At 38.1% G+C, this 25,733-nt stretch overlaps 1 protein-coding gene across 1 annotated transcript in view; it reads left to right on the top strand.

The window, feature by feature from the left end:
* The first annotated feature begins 18,314 nt into the window (after positions 1-18,314).
* The window catches only part of LOC108545830 (uncharacterized), a 32,366-nt gene continuing 24,947 nt past the window's right edge, over positions 18,315-25,733 (top strand). Inside the window, exon 1 of the mRNA XM_017897622.1 lies at positions 18,315-19,220. Within this exon, the coding sequence (XP_017753111.1) occupies positions 18,908-19,220 (313 nt within the window). The 5' untranslated portion in view covers positions 18,315-18,907. The remainder of the gene's footprint in view (positions 19,221-25,733) is intronic.

Below are 25,733 nucleotides of genomic sequence, written 5' to 3'. Positions count from 1 at the left end.
TTAATCGAAAAATGTATGGCAACCATAGTGATTTTTTTCCCCAGAAATGCACTCTTTTTAAAGTTATAATATTGCTTCGTTTATTCCGTTTTAAACTACTTAGGTTATAATAAGATATAGGTTAGGAACTATTTAAGTTACAATAAGATATAGGTTAGGTATTAGTTAGGTTAGGATAGGTGGAAGATGATAAAACTGGACTATTATATTATGGATATTTAAAGTAAATAACATATAGGATTTCTAGAAATATTAATCTACATGAAAATTTAGCTTTAGCTTCTTAAGAATTTTCCTTCGAATTTTCTTTGGAGTTTAATATATTAAATAAAAATATTAAAAATGTAACTATACTTCTGTATTGAAAAAATTTATAATCAAAGTATATTAAAATGAGAATATTCTCATATAATTATATAATTTAGTATATATTAATATATACTATATAAATATAATATAATATAACTATAACTATATAATATTAGGAGATGTAAAAAGAAATCCACTATCTTTATAAATATAAATACTGGAATATTTAGGTGGTGTTCAACACTGTTAACTCACTTCACCTAATATGATATATAATATATATTACATAAAATTATATATATAATTTTGATATTAGAGTTCTATATTTTATTGCAAGCTTTTATATTTTAAAAAGACCTAAGAAGAGTCAACAAAAATGATAAAATTCTGACACTAATAATAAATTAATTATATTTCTGATTTCCTTTTTGACTAAACTGTGATTTCCATCTTTTCCATGATAACAAATGAATAAATGAATAAAATATCGAAAGCACGATACGTCTATTAACGTCACGAGGAAAAGTCGTGCCAGAAGATATCCTGATGCAAATCTCGTGCAAGAAAGTTTCTCAAATATTTAGTGCATTCATTCAGGCCAAGGTCCAGAAAATCTGCGAGCGTGCAGGAGACAACTGTCAGAGAAATAAGGCTAACGTCAGAATTCCGTGGAAGCACGCGCAATTGGACGTGAAAGGATATGATAATACGGTAGCTGTCTGAAAGTAGCAGATATGCAAAACAATCTTCCTCGAGGAGGTAAAAAAATGCGATAAAAAAACAAGTAACGACACTCTCTGTATCTACAAAGGAAGAGTGGCGAGTATTCGCGGGGGAAAATTAGGTTACACGAATAGGGGAGAGAACGCCGTGCAGCGTTAGGCAGAAATAATTTTCCGTGGAAATCGAACGTTGCATTACCAACTCCCATAGTCGGATCGAGAAAAATGTTGTTCTTTAAAGGCAAGACGGTTTTTGCATGGGCCAGCCGCGATATTTCATGGCACTTCCACAGATATTATGTGAAATGCTGGCGCTAACGATAAATCAGGTGCAGCAGCGTATACCGTGTCTGAGGATCCCGACCATATCGCAGAAATTTATGCGCGAAAGGTGAAGATGAATTGAACGCATAATTCAAAATGAAGAACCAAGGTAGAGGAGTGCATGTAACGTGTTTACACATTGACTGTAAAACGTATTCGGTTCATAAAAATGATCTCTCAGTTCGTAATAGCAGGGGAGTAATAAATAACCATTTTTGTTATTTCGATTTTGCCTTTCTTCTTTTTTTTTTGGTTATATTTTTTACCTCTTCTTTTTTTCAGGCACGTAGGGTTCTTTATTATCATTGTACTGAAATATTTCACAATAAGTATCGGTACCTAACGTTGGTTGCCTTTACGTTTTTATTTTGGCTATCGCGTTATTTATACTCGAACAATGGTATCTTCGAGAGAGATTTATTTGTGAGTTGGGTGGTACATTTTTTGGCACCTATAATTTCACTGACCACGGTTTATCTTCGACGACACTTTTGGAAAGCGTTGTACCTATGTAATTACTGCTATATGTATATTTTATCGAGGCTATACTTTGTAAGAGAAAGTTGAATAAAATTTTTGAATTTGGAAAATTTAATTTCTCGTACAAATTGTTTGGAATTTCTCAATTGAACATTCAAAAATTATTTTCTGATACGAAATAAATGTTGAATATATATATGTAGTCTATCTTTGACAATGTAAAATTAATAGAAATACATATATACATAATATTTATTTTCTTGTATGATTCTAGGATTATATATATATTAATATTAATTAACTTTCAATTATTACACACTTAATACTGTATATATATACTAAATTAATATTCTGTTTGAATATTATCAATATTAAGTTAATATTAATTAATCTGAACTGATAGTCGATTAGTATTGTACATATTAATATTAATTACTACATATATTTGATATTAAATAACATTTTATAATATATGTTAAAAATTCCAAACTAAATAATTGATAAATAATTCAATTTAGAGTAGAATTTTGAATAAATAGGATTATATATATATTAATATTAATTAACTTTAAATTATTACACACTTAATACTGTATATATATATTAAATTAATATTATGTTTAAATATTATCAATATTAAGTTAATATTAATTAATCTGAACTGATAGTCGATTAGTATTGTAATATTAATATTAATTACCACATATATTTGATATTAAATGACATTTGATAATATATGTTAAAAATTCCAAACAAAATGATTGACAAATAATGCAATTCAGAGTAGAATTTTGAATAAATAAGTACGATGTCGATATACATATAAATAGGTTCAATTTATCTGGGGTACTCGGAGATCGAATCAAACGAAACGACTTCAGAAACTGTTTGTTACAATTTATCACAATGTAGCCTTTTCAGAGCGATCGTAGGCTCTTTTCCAACCATGAATTAAAATTTATTATTCTCCCTATTCTTGCCATGCTATAAAGGAACACGTAATGTGGGTCGTGGTTCGTGCCTTCTGTACAGTCTGATTGATACAATCAATGAATGCGGGTACCAAAGGAGCCTTCTGTACAACATAATCTAACCGTAACAACGAAAGAAAGATCCTATCGTTTCGAGGGAATAAAGTATTTCAAAATGTGTCAGTTGCTTCTCAATAACAATCTACATGGGGTACAATGAGTTGGAAAAGCATTTGATGTAAAATGGTACATTGTGTTGTCATTGTACGGTATGCATAAAACTGTTGTTAGTATGTTCATTGTAACATTGTTACGTTGGTTTATTTATTGTTGTGAGTAAATCGTGATATACGTGAAATGTGAAAGTGAAAGGGAAATTTATTTTGTAATACAAGAATTGTAAAAAATAAAAAGCATGGTATATGTATATATGTATGAAAAATTATTAGAAATTTAATACAAATTTTTTAGATTATTATTTCGGTGAGTGATCCTGTGTGATAAGTTATTGACATAATTTTGGGGATTTTTTGAATTTCTAGTGCCAAAACATTTATTGTATACTGCAATTTTTACATTTAAAGTAAATTTTTGCTTTTCAGCTATTTTTCGAATTATGACTCAATAGGAAAGTTTAGGCGTTACATAATTGAAATTTCAGTAATGGAGGAAAATCACATGGTATTTTAAGAAATGAACAACTGAGGAATGATATAAAAATTCCAAAGGTGTTACGTAAAGTTACAATATATACAGGTGGCATGAACGATAAACCTAACCTAAAATAGTCTAATATGAATACTGTATGCTACTGCAATACCAAGTCAAAATAAAAAGAAAATATATAATATTTAAATTACAGTATATCTGATCTGCAATAATTAATATCATAATGCAAGTTAGCTCTCTATTACATACAATTACAATAATTCCTGGTGTAAACCTAATTTAAGCCTCTGTAAAACAAAAATAAAACTCTATTTATTTGTCACTGCATTATTGCATTTTATTACTATACTACTGTAACACTACCTCTAGCAATTATTAATTTTTTAATTTCCGAATAAAAATATAAAATTCCAGTTACTAAATGAATATCCCAATTATAGAGATCACTGATTAAAAATTAAACAACGTTCCAAATTTCCTGTCGATAAATTCCACATTTGCATGCATGTGATTAAAAAAGAAAAATGGAGGGAGGAAGGAGAAAGATTCTTGGAGCATAGTATTTAAATGTCATTAGAATAGAAAATGGAATGATAATTGACGAAATAAAAATATTTTCGCATGATTCACTGCAGGTGTACCGTTACCGAAGCACTGTATACGAAATGGCAATTTTATAATTGATTCGACGAAATTGGCGCCCAACGTGGATGCCGTTGACTCATTGGTATTCCTGTCTCGGTTCGCTGTTAGCAGAACCATCGATTTACTTCCTGCAACGAAATTGTCGGCGTCGAATCGATAATTTGCCATCCGATTAACACTGCAGTGATTTTTTTGCACGACCTTTGATAAATGGTCTGCAAATGTGAAACGGGAGGGATTTCTGAGAAAGCATTTCGACGACTCTGAACGATTACGTTTTACGATGTAGCAAGAAAGCGGGCAAATATTTCTTTTTCGAGTTTATGGGTGGACAACTCTGGAGAAACTAGACGGACGTGTTATTGTCATAGGAAAATCCGGTCTCGTAACTCTAGAAAACATTGTAACGATTTATTAGCACTTCGCATACGTAAATAATCGAATATTTAACAATAATATTATGGAAGAAAAGTCGAAATTAAATAATTAAAGATTCAATGACAAATTAAATTTTATTTTTACTTTGAAGAAAATTGTAAAGAATATTGTAAATAAAATAAACGTGAATTGTTGGAAAATTATTAAATAAACAGGGAACTGTGAAAAATATTAAACACTCGTTTCTCTTAAATTTTCTGGTTTTTAAACTATAAATGATTCTATTGAAAACCATATATATAATTCATTACTGTTTGTTTTATTATCATCTTATTTATACAAAGCTTTTATTATTATTTTTATTTCATTACTATTTATTATGAAAACAAGTTCTTAAATCCAAGTAATAAAATCGACAACACGCATTCCAGAAATACCTTCTCTTAAAAAGAACGCTAACCAAGATGAATCACTCGCAACGCCATAACCTCCTTTAAAGGAGTCGCCGTACATAAATACCAAATACCAAATGAACAAGAACCCCAAAATAGTTGTATTAAAAATGCAAAAGGATTTTAGTAAACCCAACCTAATATGTAACTTATGCACCATGCAAATTAACAGAATCAACAACAATGCGATCATAACCTAAAAATATAAAATAAAAAGAATATTACGTACATACTAATGCCAACCATAAGCAGAGGTAAGAGACCGTGAAAAATGGTGAAAGTGAATCACGAGAAATCGGTAAGAACGAAACTGAATTTTTAAGCGAGTTTGACAGGCGAACAATAGTGCGAAGTATCCCTGAAAGAAGTCGCTCGCGTCGCCTTTCCGCCATTTTCCCTAACAACAGCATCTTTCTTAGACCGCTGCACGCTACTGGAATCGTGTGACACGCAAAAATTATCTGTTGCAAGTAGCACGAGAAGGCAGCCGACACCGTCTGAATGTTAATTAGCCGGGAAACAAAAATATCGCCTGGACGTGGCAATTCCGGTGCTTGAATTGGCATGTCCCGACGTGTGCTTCCATGGTTTTATGCTAATTCAAAACACTGCGCGGCATCGTGCATTCGAATGTCATCTTTCTCAATAAGACAGCCAGGCAGCTAATCCCGATGCCGTTTAAAAGAGCACCAAAAGAAATCGTGATTGCCGATCCCCACAGCGAAATTTCATGCTTGAATCACTTCAAAATTCGTATCGCCGTGTAACGTCCACGCCTGAAAATGCTACTTGCTATTTACTCGTGACATAACGTGGCATTACAAGCATTCGATAACAGACATCGATCAGTGCACTAAGAGAAATTACACGTGAGAGTGATTTATGTTTGGAGATACGTGTAAAATACGCGAATTAAAAATACGTAAAAATTAAAAAAGATCCAATTTTTGAAAGGGAGTTTCAATCTTTGAGAATGAAGGCTTGGAGGTATTCTGCAGCACGATAAACATATACAATATAGGAAATATTTCAGTATATCTTATTATTACGTCAAATTATTTCAGGTGACGTGTCAAAATGATTAAAAAAAATTGTATAGTTATTACGAAATATAGTACTATATATAGTATAATATAATTTTGTATAGTAATCCAATTTCTTTCTTTTCTTATATATTATATTATTCATAGAAAAATGCCTTTTTCACACCTAATTCTCAATGAAAATTTAAACTATAATCAAAAGTACTATTAGCAATTATTATTGCCAGAGTATACCAAGATAATAGCATAATCTATCGAAGTAATTAAATTTTATATGACTGATATTAAAATCTAATTTCTTAGATTTAGATTTAGAAAAATCTAAATTCCTCAGACCCAATTCTGAATGAAGATTAAAACTATATTACCAATTGCTATAACCACAATATTTGCAGACAACTCCAAACTAAAATTCCATTCATATAGAATCTTAGACGATCATCAAATGAAACACGTAATATTGGAATTCGTTACAAATGACGTGCTTCTTTATTCCCATGAAGAAAGGACACAAGACACCAGAAAATGGTGGACATTAAACCCTTTTCACTTAAAATGAAAAGTCAGCAAAAGCAAAAGAGAGTGAGAGGTCAGCGTGAAAGAGCAAAAGGCAAACACCCTTTCGTCAAGGAGCTCAAGATGGCCACTGAAGAAAAATTGAACGTCAGATCTGCACATTGTGTAACAAGACCGACGCCCACGCGGACGCATAAAGAGGCGAAATTTTTCGCAAGCACACGTCTTGTCGTACATATCGAAAGGGTTTTTATGAGCGCAACGACCTGTCCAGTGTAACCTGCTTTATGTGGCGGGCTTAAACGATAACGTTCGCGCTACCGTTTCGTCTTATCGACTTCACGGCTGGCACAAGGTACCGTTTTCTTTTACATTTGCATGGAGTATCGCATGCTGCCGCTATCGAACACCATTCGAGGTAATAAGTCTGCTCGAATAATAAATAAATTTCTGTAGTTTTCCCTCCGTTTCCACTGAAATTATAACGATATTTCGAGAATAAATGACGAAGATTATGCATTTTATTACATAAATGTAATGTATGCACATTCTCGTATATATACAATTTTATTCAAAATATATCATACAATAAAACAATTATTTTTAAAATAATTTATATGAACAATCTGATATATACAGAATATCGTTATTTATAGTGGAATTATTTGCAAATGCAACGATGAGAAATCGAGAAAAATAATTTTAATAAATTCTGCAGGCATAATTTAAACCAAATTTGACTAAAAATAACAAAATTATTATATACAAAAATATGAACCTATAAAAATTTAAAATTCGAAGAACACTGAATTATAAAATTGTGAAATCTCGAAATTAAAATTCTAAAAAAATAAGAAAAGGGAATCACGGTGAATTTTAAATGCTAGGACAACTTTGGTAACAAATAATTGTATCTAATTCCCATGTGTACATTGCGTGTAACAAATTTGGTGAACGAAAGCAAGTGGAAGAGAAATGGAATTCATTGTGCAACCGATGCTTGGGAAAAATTCAATATGGCGACGAATGACGAACGGGGAAATCCAAAATGGTGGGCAGAAAAATTGTCACAGAGGGCAGGGATGTAATTTACGAAACGGAAACACGCCTGTTGATGGAATTCAGATTGTTTTCAAGCAGCTGCAGCCAATTGACAGCAACAGGCGATGAAAAACACGCAACCTCAGACATATGTATATTGCCCTTTGTCCATTCCCATTTGGAATTCTTAAAAGTTCCCGTACCTACCCGACGTTCCTTTTTTTTCACCATAAAGGCGAGAACACCAGACAACAATAAGATGAAGAGTGTTCGTTCGGTTAAAGTGGCGGTGGAGACGATAAAAATACCAAGTACCTTGCAATTACATCTGCAGGTAAGCAAGGTACATGAGTAGTAATGGCTACAAACGATCCAAAAGAAAGCTTCTGTTTTCTGACCATGGTCAAAGAATCTCAGCACGACAAACTCCTTTACATATATTTTTCCAAAGCTGGAAAATAACTTTCATGACATTTATACACAATACTAACCTTGTACATATGTATATATATCTTATATATGAATATAAAAATTTGTGCATTTAAAATAAAACATTATTTATGACAAATATCATAATATTATAGTTTAAACTATTAAATAGTAAACTAATAGCTTCTTATTCAATTTTTATTCTAACTGATGTGTGACAGAGAAAGTTAGTTGACACTTTACATAGCAAAGTGTGAAGGTTTTATTATCTGGTCTTAGAAATATATAAAAATTCTTAACCAAGGATGTTATATCTATTTTGTTTTAAAAAAAGATTATAATGCTATTAATGACGTTATGCGTTGAAAATTTGAATCGTTGGAATAATATTTTTAATTGCAGAATAATTGAAACATAAATCATGCCGATATTGCTTCAAACCAATTTCCTGCGATTATAATTCCACGCTTATTACCATATTAAAAGCTAATATATTGAATATAAAAACACTATAAATTTTAATAAAAAATAACTTGCAAATCATTTTTGTAAAATTTTACTTTCTTTCATTTAACACTAACAATTAACGCGTCAAGAATGGACGAAAAATGCTCATTTTCTACGTGGAGAAGAGGTTAGGTTTTTAATCGTAAATTAATAATGGTGAATTTGGGTGCTATAAGTTGTTTTTGCAGTTTTAATGCAAGCAGGAAGTAGCTCATACACATTTCTAACGCGAGAAACCCCATGACAACCTTGCGGATACTTTAAACCGTGATGCTTGGCTTTTGCGGCTACTAATGGAAGATGTTTTCTGAAAAAGAAAAAAGCGAGAGAAAAGGAAGGACGTTTCGCGTAGCACCTGCTTCTCGTTCGATGTCGTACGATATCCAGCGTTCCTGGAGTTCTAATAAAGTTTTAATAGCCACGAGAGGCATCTGAATGTATCCGAGAAAGATACCGATATTAGTAGCAGTTTTACGTAGATTATAATTGTCGATAGAAGATTAAACATTTTACAGCCCTCGAAATTCGAGTCGAAAGTCTTAGGTTTACCTGTATTTAATTAATTGAATGCCTTTGAATGTGTAAATTTATCTAACCACGACAGAAGTTAATGGCGATGACAATTTCAGATATGTTCAGATTTTGAGGTTATGGCGGAAACTTACTGCGTTAATGCTCAATAAAGAATCTCCTAGATAAGGAGATTAAGGTTAGTAACTGTCGTACAGAGTATAATTGTAAATCGAGATATTTAAGATTCGTTTGAAATTTTATATGCAACACTATATATATTTATGATAATAATACCGATGCAGTAATGCACTATGAAAAATTGGAATCGTATTAGGTAGCAAGAAAATATATGCATTCGAAACTTTTGTTTAATAATTCATATAGATAAGATAAGAAGATAATTCTTACTCACAAACAGATAATTAATTTGTTTAATTAAAAATAAACTTCATTTGTGAAAATACATTGATTTAATCTGTGTATCTTATATATACATTGGTACAGCAATCAGTAATGGCCTTTTTGACTAGACTATTCTTTCACCTTTAAAACAAACGCTAAATTAATATATAATATTATTATTATTTATAGAAAATAAGAAAATATTTACATTCTATTAAAATGAAAATATCCGTATGATTAAAAATAATATTTTCTCTCTCTGATATCACGAATCTTCCTAACCTCAAAGTTTAAACTCGCATGATAAACCAAATATAAAAGCAAGTCCATTTCTCAAATTTATTAATCCAGAAACGTACGAACAGCTATAATAGTTATTTCAAAGGCTTCAATTTCAATCAGTATTACGGGTTAACGTTATTATCCAGCCAATTTTAAATTACAAGAACCTAACCTAAAAACAGGCTGTAACAATGTTCCTTACGAAAACCCTCATCATAATTTTTCTCTCATCAGACCAATCGTTCGTTTTTCACCTCCTTGCACTCGGCTTTTTTCTTTCTAAACGAAATCCAAGAAGAGAAATCGATATGGCCTCGCGCAAGGTCCAATTAAATCGAAGAAGTTCTCAGTATGGAGCCGATGAGCAGCGCAGGGATGGAATTCCCAGTACGGCGGGGTTAACCTCAGAAACAAATTCCTGCGCTTCGATTACGCTCATTTCTTATGTTCGGCCAATCAGAGAAAATGACCGTATAATTTCTGACAGGTAGCCAGAAAATAAACTGGCAATGTAGGAACCTTTCGAACGCTGTATTTAGTCATTACTCAAAACCGATGTAATTATAAATATCATTATCCGGCATAGAATATTATGTACAATGCGCTAAGTATACATTTATAAACGTAATTGCTACTGGAAATGAACGCTTCGCGTTTCCTCTCTTCTCGTGTTCAACGTTTAAAAATGTTGTTCGATATACTTACGATCTTTCTTATTTACGTTATGACTGCCGGAAATTTGAAGTAACGAATCTCTTTGCTGATAATTCACGATTTGGGTAATATCAGGAGATACGAAGAGATGAAGCGACTTTTGTTTGAAATATAAATAAATTCGACGAAACAACATGTATATATCATTATTGATACACTTTTCAACTGTATGGGGAGGCTTTCGTGGGTATAATAAGTACAGAAATATGAAAAATAAAATGAAAACTCACTGAAAACAGCTTCAGAAGATGGTCTATGGATTTTGTGCCATTTTTTCGTGTCTAATTTTTACACAACTTCACTAATAATTGGATTTTTATTAATACTTAACTGGGCCATTATTAATGGCTCGAAGAAATATCACTAAATATCCCTAGCTAGCTTTTACTTCAAGACTACGTAACTTTCATAGGGATATAAATACAGAAACCTTTAGACAAAAATTATTTAAAACAAAAGATATATACCTAAAATAATTCTCATGGATTTTACAATCATGGTACCATAGTACCTCCCCCTGTGAATACACCTGTACCCGATACACCAAAATACGTACGATACGCCACGAATGAACAATCAGACCTGGCAGTGAGGGTAACAGGGTATTAGCAAAACGGGCCGCATATTAATGCCCAATTATTCAATCTGGCCACTTTGCGGCAGCTAATACCCAAAGGGTTGGAACACGAAGGCAACCGAACGAATATCTCGCGTGCGATCTGCTCACGAACAGGATCGAATTTATCGGCTGCCGTGTGAGTGGTGGACCGTCATCGTCATCGTATTCGTGTGGTGCGCGAAGGCGCGGTCGCCACTTTAGCGTGACACTAATGAGCAGAACAGCCGGTCCCGTGGCCCGTCCCGCTGTAATTGGTTAGTTAGCACATTTATTTCATATGAAAACGCCGAATGAAAAATGCGAAGCGCGTGCGTCCTAATTGGCGGCCGTGCCATTCTCGGCGTGAATCGTGAACAGATCGATCCGCACGATATCGGGGATCGTTGACACCGGTGACCGAATAACGTTGCCCTTAAACATGGCGGCCCTGATGCGTGTTTTGCCGGTTGAATGGAACACGGTGAGCCTAGGCAACGACTAATTAGCGATAAATTGATAGCGCAATTGGCATTCGTGGATAACGAGGAGATAAGGCTTAGTGAATGGCTAATACTTCTGCATTTATGCAAATTTATCAATAAGGAGGTTATAATGTTGCCTCGGTAATTAGCATCTTCGAATTTTCTTTTACAAATTCTTCTCAGAAACGTAATTATAATTTGTGAATCGCAAGAAACGCTTCTTTCAGGCTAGGGGATTCTCTGATTCAAAAGGTGAAAATAAAATACATTATATGAAAGATCGTAATTATTGGTTTCTGAATGGATACTATGCACGGTTCTTTTCAACTAAATATTTTTCACCAATATTAGCACTAAATATTATTTATATTATAAAATTTTCAAAATATTAGCACTAAATCGGAGAAATTTGTTACTTACAAATATAGCGAATATACGAACATTATCAACTGATCTAGTAGGAACCATATTGGTACGATGCTGCAAGAAAGCACAACTTCAAAGATAAAAAAGGACTCCCCATCCACATCTTAAATTTCAAATCGCTGAACGCTTAATACCCCAGTTGCATACCAGACATAGAGTTCACGGAATTCCTAAATCCGCAATTTAACCACGAGAAACTGCAAAATGTGAGCGCCATTCAACCATAACCGCGGCGAGTGCAGGTGCACTCGGTGCAGAGAACGCAGAGCACAAGGGACAAACACGTGAAATAATTGTTGCGCTCTATTACGATTCTTCGTCCCTGACCTTGAAGCCCGTAAAAGTACTTAATCGCGCATTCTGCATCATCATGCCACTTTCCATCGTCCCTGCTCTCTCTCTCTCTCCCTCTCTCTCCCGCTTCACTGACTCACTCTCTCTCCTTCGCTCTCCACCTCTCTCTCTCGCTCCCATTTCTGCCTCCGTGCAGCCGTGATTGCATTCAGGCAGCTTTGTCTTCAGACAGAAACACCGAAGCCGCCACACCCTGGGCTCACCGGGTAATAATAATTGTTTGCGCGCTTACATCTAAAATGGCGTCCTTGTCCTTGCAAGGCTGCGCGCACAACTCGCCGCCACTCGCTTCTTTCCAACGTTACCGCTGGCCAACACACCGTGGGAAGATAGCCGGTACGAGATCGCGATGGACCCTCCGGCTTGCCTTGACTGATCCTTTCCACAGATTAGTCGTTATCTCGCGTACCTACTAAACGCGACCGCGGTAAATATAGAATTAAATGGACCGAGACATCGCTACCGACGGTATTAATAAACTCGACGTTTCACGTATGCACGCTGTCGTGCCGCGCCGCCGCGCCGCCACCGTCGCTAAGGGTCTCTATCTAGGGTTCCCTAGGATCCGCGCTGTTTCGCTCGTTAGCGCCCTCTGAGCTAAGCTTCCACCGCTCTGCGTGCGGTTGGGCAAAGCGTGGATGGTTGCAGGCTACAGGGGATAAACTACGCATTAAAAGCACGACTTTCAGTAACACGTATTACCCGTGTATTTCTCCAAAACGAATTCTTATTTTAAAAAATTCTAGTCTTCGCTTTCCCTTTAGTTTTTCATCACGCTGTTCTTTACAATGTTACGCTCTGTTGGACAATCTGTATTTCTAACAATTACATGAAGAAATATAAGAAAGTGAATGCGATGGTTGTTGATGTATTTGTAAGTGGAATTAAATTAAAAATAAAAATTCTTCGATGAATATCTGCTTTCAAGTTTTAACAAAGAAGATACTCTTCCTGGAACTGTTCCCTTTGGAACATCCCACACAACAATGGCAAGAATCTGAATGCACCGCGACGAAGATTAAACAACGAGGCAAAACAAACAGGAGAATGGTAATGGGCGAGATTCAGCAAAGCCTGATATTACACGGCAATATTTCAGCATTTGTTTTATTTGCAAATTCTCCTCCACCGTTCGAGCAATTTTTCTGCCCCCCGAGCTACGTGCAACATTGAAAAGCATTTGAGACAATACGAATGACCATTTTGCTGGTAGTGCCACGGCCTCTACGTTCGAACCCCCATGTTATGTGGCTCCTTCTCAGATACAACGACCACGATACGGTCTCCATAGTCCAGATTTCATGGGTACGCCCAAGGAAGCTTGTCCAACAAGCCATAAAGAAGTGTAACGGCCAAATAAATGCTACTATAATGCATTTCGAGGATACGGGACGCCAGCGACTTTGTACTCGTAAATGTTTATCAAGATGAGCTGTCCCGGTTTTGTCTGGTCCATTAACAGCGCCGTTTCAGCGCTTTGAATATCGCGACTGCGTGCCAGGGGACGTTTCTTTTTCACCGGGGACCATTCGTCTCGATGAGGCTCTCGTTCCTTTTTCAACGATCTCGGCTTGGATATTGCGGGGAATCACGATTCTCGGAAAAATGAAAATCGTAATTAATTTCAGCACTCGAACGCGGAATTGCGGGTTATTGCGTCATAAAGCTGAAATGGAACTTTTCTTCTTCGTGAATCGTTTAATGGTATTTGTAACGTTTTATTGCTGGCGTTATGCGACTTCGGTATTACAATAATGGCTACCTGTTCGTTTCACTCGGCACGATATTTGCTTGATAAATTTTCGAATATCAAAAGCGATAATAATTGGAAATTAACATTAAACCTACCCATAGCCTAAATGACGCTTTTGAATTTTCTATTAAAAATTCCATGTTCAATTTTAATGCCATGAACTAATTTCTCCTTTAAGGAACAATATATTTTTCCTTTTGTCTTATTTTTGCATGTAGAATCATTTCCCTGCTGGTTGCACCAATTTTCGGGACACCCTGTATAATCTTCTATTTATCATTTGACCAGTCGTGATAGGTGTAATGACGATCTAAAAAATTCTCGATTATACTTAACATCGAGTAAAAATTGACTCGATCATTTTACAAATTCATAGACCCCTATAGATCCATTCTAAGCCTATTCAGAACACTGATGACGATCACATTTGCTAAAGAATCGAAATATTAATTAACAAGGAACCGTTGACTATAGACCAACGAAATAAGTACCATTAGAGTGTCTGATGGTTAAAAACTCGCCTACAGCGTTGAATAAAATCCCATAATGCCCCTCTACATAATATACTGCCGAAGAGAGAAAGATACTGAATCATGCTTCTAAGTAAGACGTACTCACCAGATGAGACGGCCAAGCGAAATAAAATCGCGACGATATAAAACACAGAGGCCAAGTGACACGCAAGAAAGCACAGGTCACAAATACTCGCCAAATTTGGACCTCGGCAACATGGATACCGATTTAAACACGTTACACCCCGCCGCGCGTGATGTCACCACGAAATCTCGTAAAAAGCCAAAAGGAGTAAAATCCCTGTCCCGAACCTTTTGTACTACTCCCGGTGTCGCAACGAAGAAGGACACAGCGTTTTGTCGCACGCTTTGGTTACCGCAATCTTCGTCAACGATCTCCTACTCGAAGCTCTAATACCCCTATTGTGAAACATCCAGCGAGATTACGTTTCAGCCAGTGGTCTAACAATGCGCATGTTCGATCAAAGAATTCATAAATTCGCGTGGATGTGACAACAGCCTCTAATGTGTTCCTGTTACACAACCGTCCTTATCTGGCCGGCCCGTGGTATTACAATTTCCTCCCTGTCTGTCAAGCAGCGAGAAATGGTACGAGAAATGGTACGTAAGGTATACAACACGCACGACACCAGCAGGATATCTCGTTCCCCGATGTGGCAACGATCGCAGCGCTGTGCCGTACTTACGTCGTCGTTACACGTTCGCGACGCGCGCAATCGACGAACAAAAGAGTGTGACTCTGCGCAGGCGGCAGAGGGAGGGGGAGCGCGATGAGGTGGCGGAGTGGGGATGGAAAAAAAGAACCGGGTGGGGGAGAAAAGGGGCATCGCGAAACGATCGTGCGAACCCGTATCACTGGCTGTGATGCAACTTGCACGCGTGTTGTTCCATCGCGAGAAGATTCGTTCGACAATGAAACTCAAGGTCGTTCCACTTTCCATGCTTCCCAGGAACCATTGCCGTTCCACCGCCATTTTTATTATCTACGGCGCGCATCGTTGAGCAGTGGTACGAGGTGAATAAAATGATATAATTAAATATACATCCCGCGAAAGCGGGCATGTACCATTTCCCCTTTAGTGTCGGAGATAACTGTATAAGGAAAGGTATTACGGGTACGGGTTTACGGGTGAACGTAAAGTTTTACTTTGGACGATCTTTTATAAGGATCGAGCCGCCTCGATCCTCGCTTATATTTGCTAGCGAGATTGCTTTTTAAGGCGTCACAGTTATATCGTTAAGGATGCCGGGATGTTACGACGAGTGTGGGACTGTAATTAATATGAATTAAAATATGGGAAATTATCGTGTGGAAAAATCTTGCGAACCGTTGAGCGATGGCAGATTCGTTGATGCAAAGTTAATATTCAAATTATTCGAACAAAGCCATCGTTGATGGAATTTGCATGGTACATTGTATAACCGCAATTACGAGATTTCATAAAATATTGGGATTGTTTGAGATACGAAAGTATTCATTTCTTGCCGTGTAATAAAGTATTATAATTTTAAAATAGAAAGGATCTAATTAGCGAGCGCTTTAACGACATAAAAGAATATTAATTGCATTCCATTTTATGTAACTTTTTACACGTTTAATTATCAGATTGTGGAAAGTTTAAATTACATCTATGATCTTATATTATGCTATTATTATACTTATACAGTTCGAATAATTGGTTTAAATACTATAAAACGCGTCGAATTAGTTACTAAATTAACATTCCATAGAAAGTTACCAGCTGAAAAAAATTCCCTACCACACGTTAAACTAGAATTCTAAATAGCCACTATTATGCATCCAAATATATACCATGAAGCAATAATTACGTTCAATTTTACATAATTTTGTACACAACTAATTATCAAGTTGTGAAAAATCTGCATCACGTGTATAGTATATGCAAGAAATTGTATTACACGATATAATATTAATATATTGAAATACCATAGTTACCACTTGTTACATCGTTGAATTAATATGTACTCCATGTATCAAAACTTTCTTCAGTTACATATTTAAATAACCAGCATTAAAAAGATCAAGTTCAAAAGCGCGTTTAAGAGCCGACGTGACATAACCTCACTTCACCGTTACGATCTTACGCAACAAATGCTCCGCGCGAAATATAGTATAAAATCCGCTTATGCAATACGTCTGCCGGTATCCTGGAAATATCAATACAAATGGCAGGAACACTTTGCTCTTACGGTAACGGTACCACGGCCAGTATATTACGCGCGCCGCAAAAACGTGGAAAAAGGGAAAAAAGGAAATTACGCTTAGTCGACATCTCGGTCGGTCGGCGGCGACAGACCCCACGCGACGCCAATAAAACCATCGATTTTAACTGGAAATCGAACCGCTAGGCGTCGCATGCCTCGCAACGCGAGCCGATCTCTACAAGCACGAAGAAATTCGCCACGATTCCACGACGCTAATTCACCGGGAACGAATAGTATCCGTTCTCCTGTACGCTGTCAAACTATTGATACTTGTAACCGGAGACGCGTACACGCGGCGAACTTCACTTACCACGCCCGATTACGTTTCCAGAGAAACTATTAAGGGCGGTTCGCTTCTGTCGGAGCTGAACAGTTCAGCTTCGAACACAATAGGACCCCTATTGAATAAGCCCACGTCCCTCGTAGGTCGGCCCTGGTATAGGCACGTATTCTGTTAGCCAGCCGGAGGACTCGAAGCGAAGTTCGCCAGAGCTGCTGGTACTACGGCCACTGACAGGGCTACGTGTAGTAGAGACGGCACGATACGACCAGGCTGAGAGCGTGTTAGTGTCAGTGGGCCTCTTACGCTGGCCTCAGTCACGCCGGGCGTCAGTGACTTCGCGTCCGCCGGTTCGATCGGTTCTTCTTCGGGGCCTGAGGAGCGCCCCTCCGCGAACGTTCGCCCCCTACCAAATCGCACGACAAGTTTCACGTCTACAACTTGTCGTCCATGCACCTCCATTCGACACTCGTAACGCGCGGAAAGACCCCTTTTCACGGGAGAAACGAATTCTTGGAAATTAAAAGGAAAAAGGAAATAGAAAAATAGAGTGAATTTTCGTTGGTCATCGTCAGTCGAGCAGAGAGGAGCCTGCACGTGCTTCTTGGAGTATACGGTTGTTAATTCGTCCGAAAGAACTGCCGGACTACCAAGCCTGTTTCTTGCCCCTTCTTTCGACGGTAGATCCTGCTCGGAGCTACCAGGATGCAGTTCAGGCTCAGTGATCGAGGAGTCTGAAGGCGAGAATCGCGAAGGCTGCGAAGCGATAAAACTGAGGTACATCCCCTGAGCCACGTGAGAAGTTACATTAAATCATAAACGCCACGGGAACCGAGCCACGGGAGTTACGACTGCTCTGGCGGAGTCCGAGGAGCAGACAGCAGTTGGCACGTCGGTAGATCGATCGGTTGGTCTATCAGCGGTCCGTGGTTAGCAAAGGCGACGGAATTTTCGTCGATGGAACCTGGCGAGTGCAGATTTCTCACCGTGAATGGCACCCTGCGTGGTCTGGAGGGTTTCGAGGAAATTCGTGAAACCGGTCCAGGATCGAGCGAACGGATCATCAGCTGTTTGGAAGAATGACGCAACGTTTTTCTACTGCGAGTATCATCTTTGAGAAGGTGGAGATGATCCATTGGTGCGAACAGTGCGACCTGGAGGATGAGCTGTCCGCGAAGGACACGAAGGCATTCAAGAAGAGGATTTCCACGGCGCTGAGTCAAAGGATCGGTAACGCGAAGGATTAAGCGAGTTATCCCCAGGGTTTTGCAATAACGACCGTCGAACCGTGATCGTTGATCTCACTGCGTGCTGTTGCTTGCGGTAACAGTTAGTGTACAGTGAATGAATTCTCGGTCGCGCTCGATGACTGCAACGATCGGCTTTCAGCTTGATCGAGATCGATTCTGAAATCCTGGCCTCGCCCGGTTGACGATCCCGCTATTGTTGCTCGTGATAGTTACTAGCTTCTCTGCGGTACCGTAGTGGAAAGTGACAGTGACGGCCAGCCCCGAGTGACATAACCGAAGAAAGTGTCTGAACCTGTTGCTAATTGACAGCCAGTTTCCGTCTACGTGCTGGTAATGACCAGATGTCGCGGAGATAAAAATGCTGTCAAAAGCAAACTCGGGATTCGTTCTTTCACGGTTCAGATCAGACGACCTGCCTCTCTGGAAAGTTCTGAAGAAACGTCTTAAGGTAATCCGCAGAGGATACCCGAGTCTCCCGTGAAACTGTCTCGCTCTGCCCATGTCTAACGATGCACGATCGTGTTGCCGATTCGCGAAGAACGTACGGAGGCCTGTGTTTTCGATCCAGTTAGAGCAGAACCAGTGTAGAGAGATAATAGTGTAGAACAATGTCGTCGAACGGTGAATTTTCGACGATGTCCAGCGAGGAGGTGCCCTCGCTGCCAAAATCCTTGCCCAGCTCTAGGGAGGCCACCGCGGAGGGTAGTTCCGGTTCCAGCGGCGGCTACATGCCACTTCGAGAGTTCCTGGATCGATTCTCGTTACCCAGAGTGGTCAGACTCGAAGGTACCGGCGGCAGGCCGGTGTTGCTGTACAAACAGCAACAGAGATCGCTCCGGGTTACTGCCACCCTATTGATACATCGTTATCGGCACGATGTCAAAGTGGGACCGGAAATAGTCATCCCAGAGGGTTATCCGGGTAAGTTCCTCGCTTTTCATACTATTTTCAACCGATCATGCTATTTTTGATCGATGGCGTTTAATTATCGTGATCAGTACCTCGTACTAGGGTGTCTATTTGAAGTTGGCGGGATTTAAATTTCATATTGCATTGTTCTCCTGATCAAACGTATTTGTACGAGGTTAATGTAGATTTTTAGGTCAGTGGAGGAGTTATTGATGCAATTGTAAGTAGGATTTCGACACACGGTACTTTCAATTTAATAGATTCTGCTGGTAACATCGGTCGTCTTTGACCCCCTTTGCCTGTTTAGGATTGTTAACAAGCATATTGCACACTGCCTCATAATTAGAATCGGGAAGATTCATTTGAATGATGCATCGACTCCTTTTTCGAATTTGACATAGATTTGTTCCGCTCAAACGCAATTTGCGTGACTAATGCTTGCAAAATGTGCTAGATGACAAACGCATAAGGTTCCGTTTAATTTAGATTAATTATAATTTATAATCGGTGAAGAAATTACCTCCATAGCTACATTTTTCTTTTAATTTGAATTTGAATTTTAATTTTCAGCTTTCACTGTCTGTCGAGCCTATCGTAATCGCGAATGAATTACTTAAAAATTAGAAATATTGTAAAATGATTCTCGTTGCTTAAAGAGATAGTAGAATTTTTTATAAACCAGAGAACTGCCATTAATACTGCCATTACCCTAACTCAGTTAAGTTTAAATAACCATTCGCGTCGTTTAATCAACATCTCCCATGATCCGAGCGATCGGCAGTAAATTATAAAAAACTAGGGATTGCAAACACGGCTATCCCCATTTCTTCCACTGCACCTCGTATATTGTACAAGTCTAATCTCCATTTCACTTACAACATCAGTTTCACTAACTTCCTGTTCATCGTCGAACGCGATAAAACCGAGCATCCCTCCCCTCCCCGGCCGATTTTTCTGAATCGAAGATCGAATCAGTGCTCACGAAACCTGTTCAATGGCAAACAATCGAAGAAAAAGAAAGAACTGGAGAGGAACAAAGAGAGAAAAAAGGGTCGGGCAAAAGAAGACAGCAGGCTTACTTATAATTGATAGTGAACCATAATCGTCGGCAACCAGCGGTTAGCTCTTAATGGGCCCGGTATCCGGTAGACATTTTCAGGAAAACGTAAATTATGCCCGGCAAAGCAAACGGGAACGGTTGTGATAACCAGCTTAGATCACTGAAACAGGTTATACAGTATGCTCCGCGAACGCGTCGACAACGTTTCAAAGAGGTCGCTAATGCTCCACGGCGAGAACCCGGTTGCTCGCTATCAGAACCCGTCCTCTTCTCCTTTTGAATCGTAAACCACTTTGTAGCAATAAGTTGCAAAACGGGCCCGGAGACCACGACCGTGGCCCGACCCCTAAGCGGCAGATATCTTCCCCGCGAGCCCTCCATATTGGTTTTCTGACATTTGCAACGGAAATTACGAGGCAATAAAGCGGGGTAACGCGAACCTATTAGTTTGAACGGGCGGGAATAAAGCAAGGAAGGTTTAAGAGCAGGGTGGTTACTTGTACGAACCACTGTCCCCGTAACGACGCCGGGTTTCTTCGAAAAAATCACCCGCAGATGGATCGATCCTGCAACGTTTTGCTCATTTTACTGCCGCTATCAGACAGAGTTGCGAGTATATTTATGGTTCAGACGGATATCTTTCGGACGGTAGAGCTGGGTAGGATTTTCTTGCTCATTTATTGTGTGGGAATTACAAGGGATAAGGACTTTGTCACTCTGAGTAAGTGTTTTGAGTCGTTAGAAAATTGCTCGTTTGTTAACCCTTTGCGGATCACCGTCGCGATACAGGCGATGACGTGTCTTCAGTTATTGAGAATAATCCTATCTTCATCAATTCCTGATACTTTTCAATTTATACAATTCACCTCAATTTTTTATTAATAATGGTTAACCATGCACCTTATACAACGCTGTATTATGTGAAATGAAAAATAATTCACCACCAAATTATTCAGAATTTTGTTAAATCATGACGCGATCTAGGAACAGGTGATCCTTTACAAAATAAAATGGAGAAACAAATAGGAAGATATACATAGCACGGCTTAAAAAGTTTTCAACTGGAAATTAAGTAGCAAGTGAACTTTGCCGATAAAACTGTGTAATGAATTTTTATAATACGTCATTGTTATTAGGGTATATTTTATATATATAAAACCACCCTCTGTAACGTAAATTTTGCTAATATTACCCTTAAAATTCGTTATTAAATACCGAAGAGACAATTTCTACTAAGTATTACAATAATTTTACTGTTTCAAGGATGATATTTCAACCCCCTTAACGTTCTGAACTTAGAGTCGAGTGGTACAGTCATCTACAAAAATGCCCAAAGGATATTTGTCGAAATAACTACGCGATTAAATGATTTCGTGTTAGTTCAAACGATTCGGAATTTAATTTTGACCCCAATGAAAACAGTACGTCCTCGAGCACTCGCGACGATCTAATGAAATCGTCACGAGTGGGCATGGCGGTTAGCATACCTGCCTGTTACTCGATAGTTGCAACATGGCAGCGTTATTGAAGCGACGCCTAACGGATTAACCTGTCGATGGTTGATCGCGAGGAAAGGAGGTTGCGATGGCAGTGAGGTTAAAATGGGGAAAAACCTGCCACGAATTTCGTATTTATAGGCGTCTCGGTCAGAGATCGTCGATTCATCGATGAAAAATGCCACGCTGATTGCGAGACTTTTACTATTGGCGTCGGTCGGCCCACGTGGTGAACGATCAGTGAATGAATCACTTGGTTAGAGTTGTTTAAATAATCCAGCATTTGCGACGGATCTACACTGACCTTTCCATCTCGAATCAGCGTTAATGTATGTGTATAGTGAGAAACATAAGACACGGTTCATTAATGAGCTAGAACGTTTTGAAATGTTCCGCTTGTAGCATGAAATGTTTGGTTATGTAAGGGGATTTCTTTGTGAAGCTGTACTATTATTAGAACTTGGGATTTAATGTGAGAAATCGGTGTTTAGATTAGATTATGTTTGTTAAATTTTGTGCATAATCAAACTCGAGTATTATTCAGAACATGTTAAGTTTTCTTTTAAAATAGGTTATGTGTATCGAATTTTGTGCAACGTGATTGTATAATATGCTGGGATTTGAAATAGGTTATGATTCCTGAATTATTTACCATATGACTGGGATTGGGATTTAAAATAGGTTATGTCGGTCGAATTTTGTGTGACGTAATTGAGACTGAAATTTAGAATAGGTTATGTTCGCTGAATTTCGTATATGGTTGAGGTTAGAATTTAAGATAGGTTATGTTGATCAAATTTGCAATTTAAATTAGGTTATATCTGTCGAATCTTCTATAAAACGATGAAGATTAATTACTATACATATTGTTTGATTCTTAATAAACATTAGCTTGATTTTAGGTTCTTTATTTTTCGCGAAAAGTAAATAAATTTTGCATATCCTTAACACTAGGTTTACGGATATTTCTTATATACCTATTTCTAGAGACACCCGTTAAATCGACGGACAAAGGAAACCACGTATTTCCTTTAAAAAAAAGGAAGATTATAATAAACTTAATGTAAGTCAATTAAATCTGTGAATATTGTATAATTGGAGCAACCCATCCGTCAAATTGGCAGGCTCCGCAAACCAAGTGTTTAACAAGGAAATAACAGTTAACTTTACCTTTATATCTCTACTAACCGTTACATGAAAATATTAAAAAACAATCGCTTCGAATTTTCGAAGAATTTAATTTAGACGCACACATAGCAATTTAAGGCAACGAATTATTTCGACGAACTGAAACTGCGATATATCGATTACCTTATGCAACAGTCCTGCATGCATAAACAACCTGTTACGTCTATTTACTATGTACAAGAAAGCATATAAGTTGCTAAGCTGTAAAACGATCTCAATTGTCAATTACAGTTTGCCGTTACGTTCAAGACCGTAAAATTAATGCTTACACCTCTGGCATCGCGAGGGGAAACGTAAGAAAACTCAACCAGGTTGCCTAACTTACTGACAGCCATGAAAGTTTCGCCGTTATCCTCGACGTATAAGACACACTCCGAGAGGTCTAACGTGTTCTCTGAAAAACAATGAGCACTTCCTTCAGGCGTGTGTCGTGAAACGAAAACGAAAAAGACACAGGCTCTCCTCCATATTGTCTCTAGGGACCGTTTGCTCACCTACACCGATATTGTAAATTATTTCAACGGACGATCGTTATCGTCGACAATAAGGATGATCATTCCACGGAACCTACAGCTCGAGACAAATTGGCCTGCTCCAATTTATCGTAGCAAATAGTGCAACGCACACGCCTAAGCGAGCTTTACAGCCCGCTCGTAAATATGCAGTTCGTGCTGGCCAGCGCAGGTTATATCGAACAGGCACTAACAGTAAATTGACTAAGGAAACATTATTTAACGCCTACGAATTCGCTATAAGTGCGGCACAATTCACGATGAGCCCCGTGAGCATGATAAAAACTCGACCTGTGCCCACGTGACACAACCATGCTTCCACTCGTTCTTCCTCCATCGTTTTAACGCACTGTCCAACTTGGGATATTGCAATGTTATATGAGCGGATAGCGACGAAAAAATTCCTTCACAGATAGCCTGTGGTTCGAGAAAGTGATTTTCAGCGAAAAAGGAAGTGAAATGCAAAAGTTATTAGCGCGGTTAAGAGAGGGGAGAGATTGCTAGTCGATCGAGAGAGGTTAGGGGCACAAAATTTACTTTTATGATTTAATTTAGAAAATTGACATTTATTATCATAGATTTTTTTTTTTAATAATGGCGAGTGGTGAAACGATATTCGATATGATTTTCTAATATGTATGATGACTATGAAGACCCTGTCTCTTTTTCTTTTTCTTTTTTTTATGATAGGAAAATAAATTTCGGAATGTATCAAGTTTCCGAATAACACGTTCCCCAAAATCGATTAAAATTCGTATTTATCGTATAAATATTTCTTTTCCAAAATTTCCCCGAAAAATAAAAATGTAGTATAACTTTAAAAAGCTATACATAAAATTTTTGCTATAGAACAACTATCAAGCAGTTAGAATGACTAATTTCTGACATTTTACTTCTGCAATTATTAATAACATGAATCGAATACTTCAGCACTGGGATTAAAAAAAAATTCACACACTTAATCACTTTGGCCTACGAATGACTCACATATCTGCCTACATTCACCCTAGCACTTAAATCATTATCATTTTTACATAGTACATACGCTGAGCATGGCATTACGTGTCAGTAACCCCACTGTTACCTCAGCATTGCCATCAAGCCTAATCAAGGAGACAGCGAAATTTCAAGGAAAATAGGAAATTCCTGCAGCGTATAGAATCGATCTCATGGTTGGCAGACGACCAAAGGCACGTATCTCTTTAAACGGTGTAGAACCGCGTTTCCTCCTAGCCAGGTGGCTTCATTAGGTGAATCGATCTCGCGTCAGGCCAATCAGCCGGCAAGGACTCTTTGTGATTCGCGTGCAGCAAGAAATTCTCAGGTGCCACGGCGAACAGTGGCCGGCTCCCGGTCCCCGGCTAACTGTTCCACCAGCCACTTTTCCTTCTGCGTCATCGTGGAATTTCAAGCGGCACGATCGGTTCCGTTCCGAGCGGACACTTTCGTCACCCGACTAATCCCATTTGTCCGACGCACGTGCATGAAATGCGCGATCGGTGCACGCCGCTGCCGGCGATCCTGATCGAGTCGGATTACAACCAGCTATGCGCTACTTGCCCAGACGATTCCTTTCGAAAGCTCGACCAGCGAAACGGTACGGTCGATTTTTTCCAACCAAGGTTGTTCAACGATTGTTACCTTTGGGATCGTTTTCTAACGATCGATTATTCGATCATTGGACGGAAACTGGTTGCCTTAGGATACGGTGAAACCGAATCCCAGGAGTCTAGAACGCGTATAGGTGAAAGCCTAGGGAATTTTCGTTCGAGCGCGACTAAATCGATCGTTGGGCGGATACTGGTTGCCTTAGAAAACGATGACATCGAATTCCGAGTCCCTAGAACACGTATGGATAAAAGCCTAGGGAATTTTAGTTCGTGCGCGACTAGATCGATCGTTAGACGGATACTCGTTGTTTTAGAAAACGGTGAAATGGAATCCCAAGTCCCTAGAACGCGTATGGGTAAAGGCCTAGGGAATTTTAGTTTGAGCGCAACTAAATCGATCGTTGGACGAATATTGGTTGCCTTAGAAAACGGTGACATCGAATTCCAAGCCCTTAGAACACGTATGGTTAAAAGCTTAGGGAATTTTAGTTCGTGCGCAACTAAATCGATCGTTGGACGGATACTGGTTGCCTTAGAAACGGTGAAATTGAATTTCAGGACCCTAGAACGTGTATAGGTGAAGGCCTAGGGAATTTTAGTTTGAATGCAACCAGATCGATCGTTGAACGGATAAAAGTTGCTTTAGAAAGCGGTGAAAT

Source organism: Eufriesea mexicana, unplaced genomic scaffold (genome assembly GCF_001483705.2).
Source record: "Eufriesea mexicana isolate 0111107269 unplaced genomic scaffold, ASM148370v2 scaffold592, whole genome shotgun sequence".
NCBI classification, from domain to species: domain Eukaryota; kingdom Metazoa; phylum Arthropoda; class Insecta; order Hymenoptera; family Apidae; genus Eufriesea; species Eufriesea mexicana.
The sequence above is the reverse complement of the archived record's forward strand: the minus strand, read 5'-3'. Positions and strand labels throughout refer to the sequence as shown.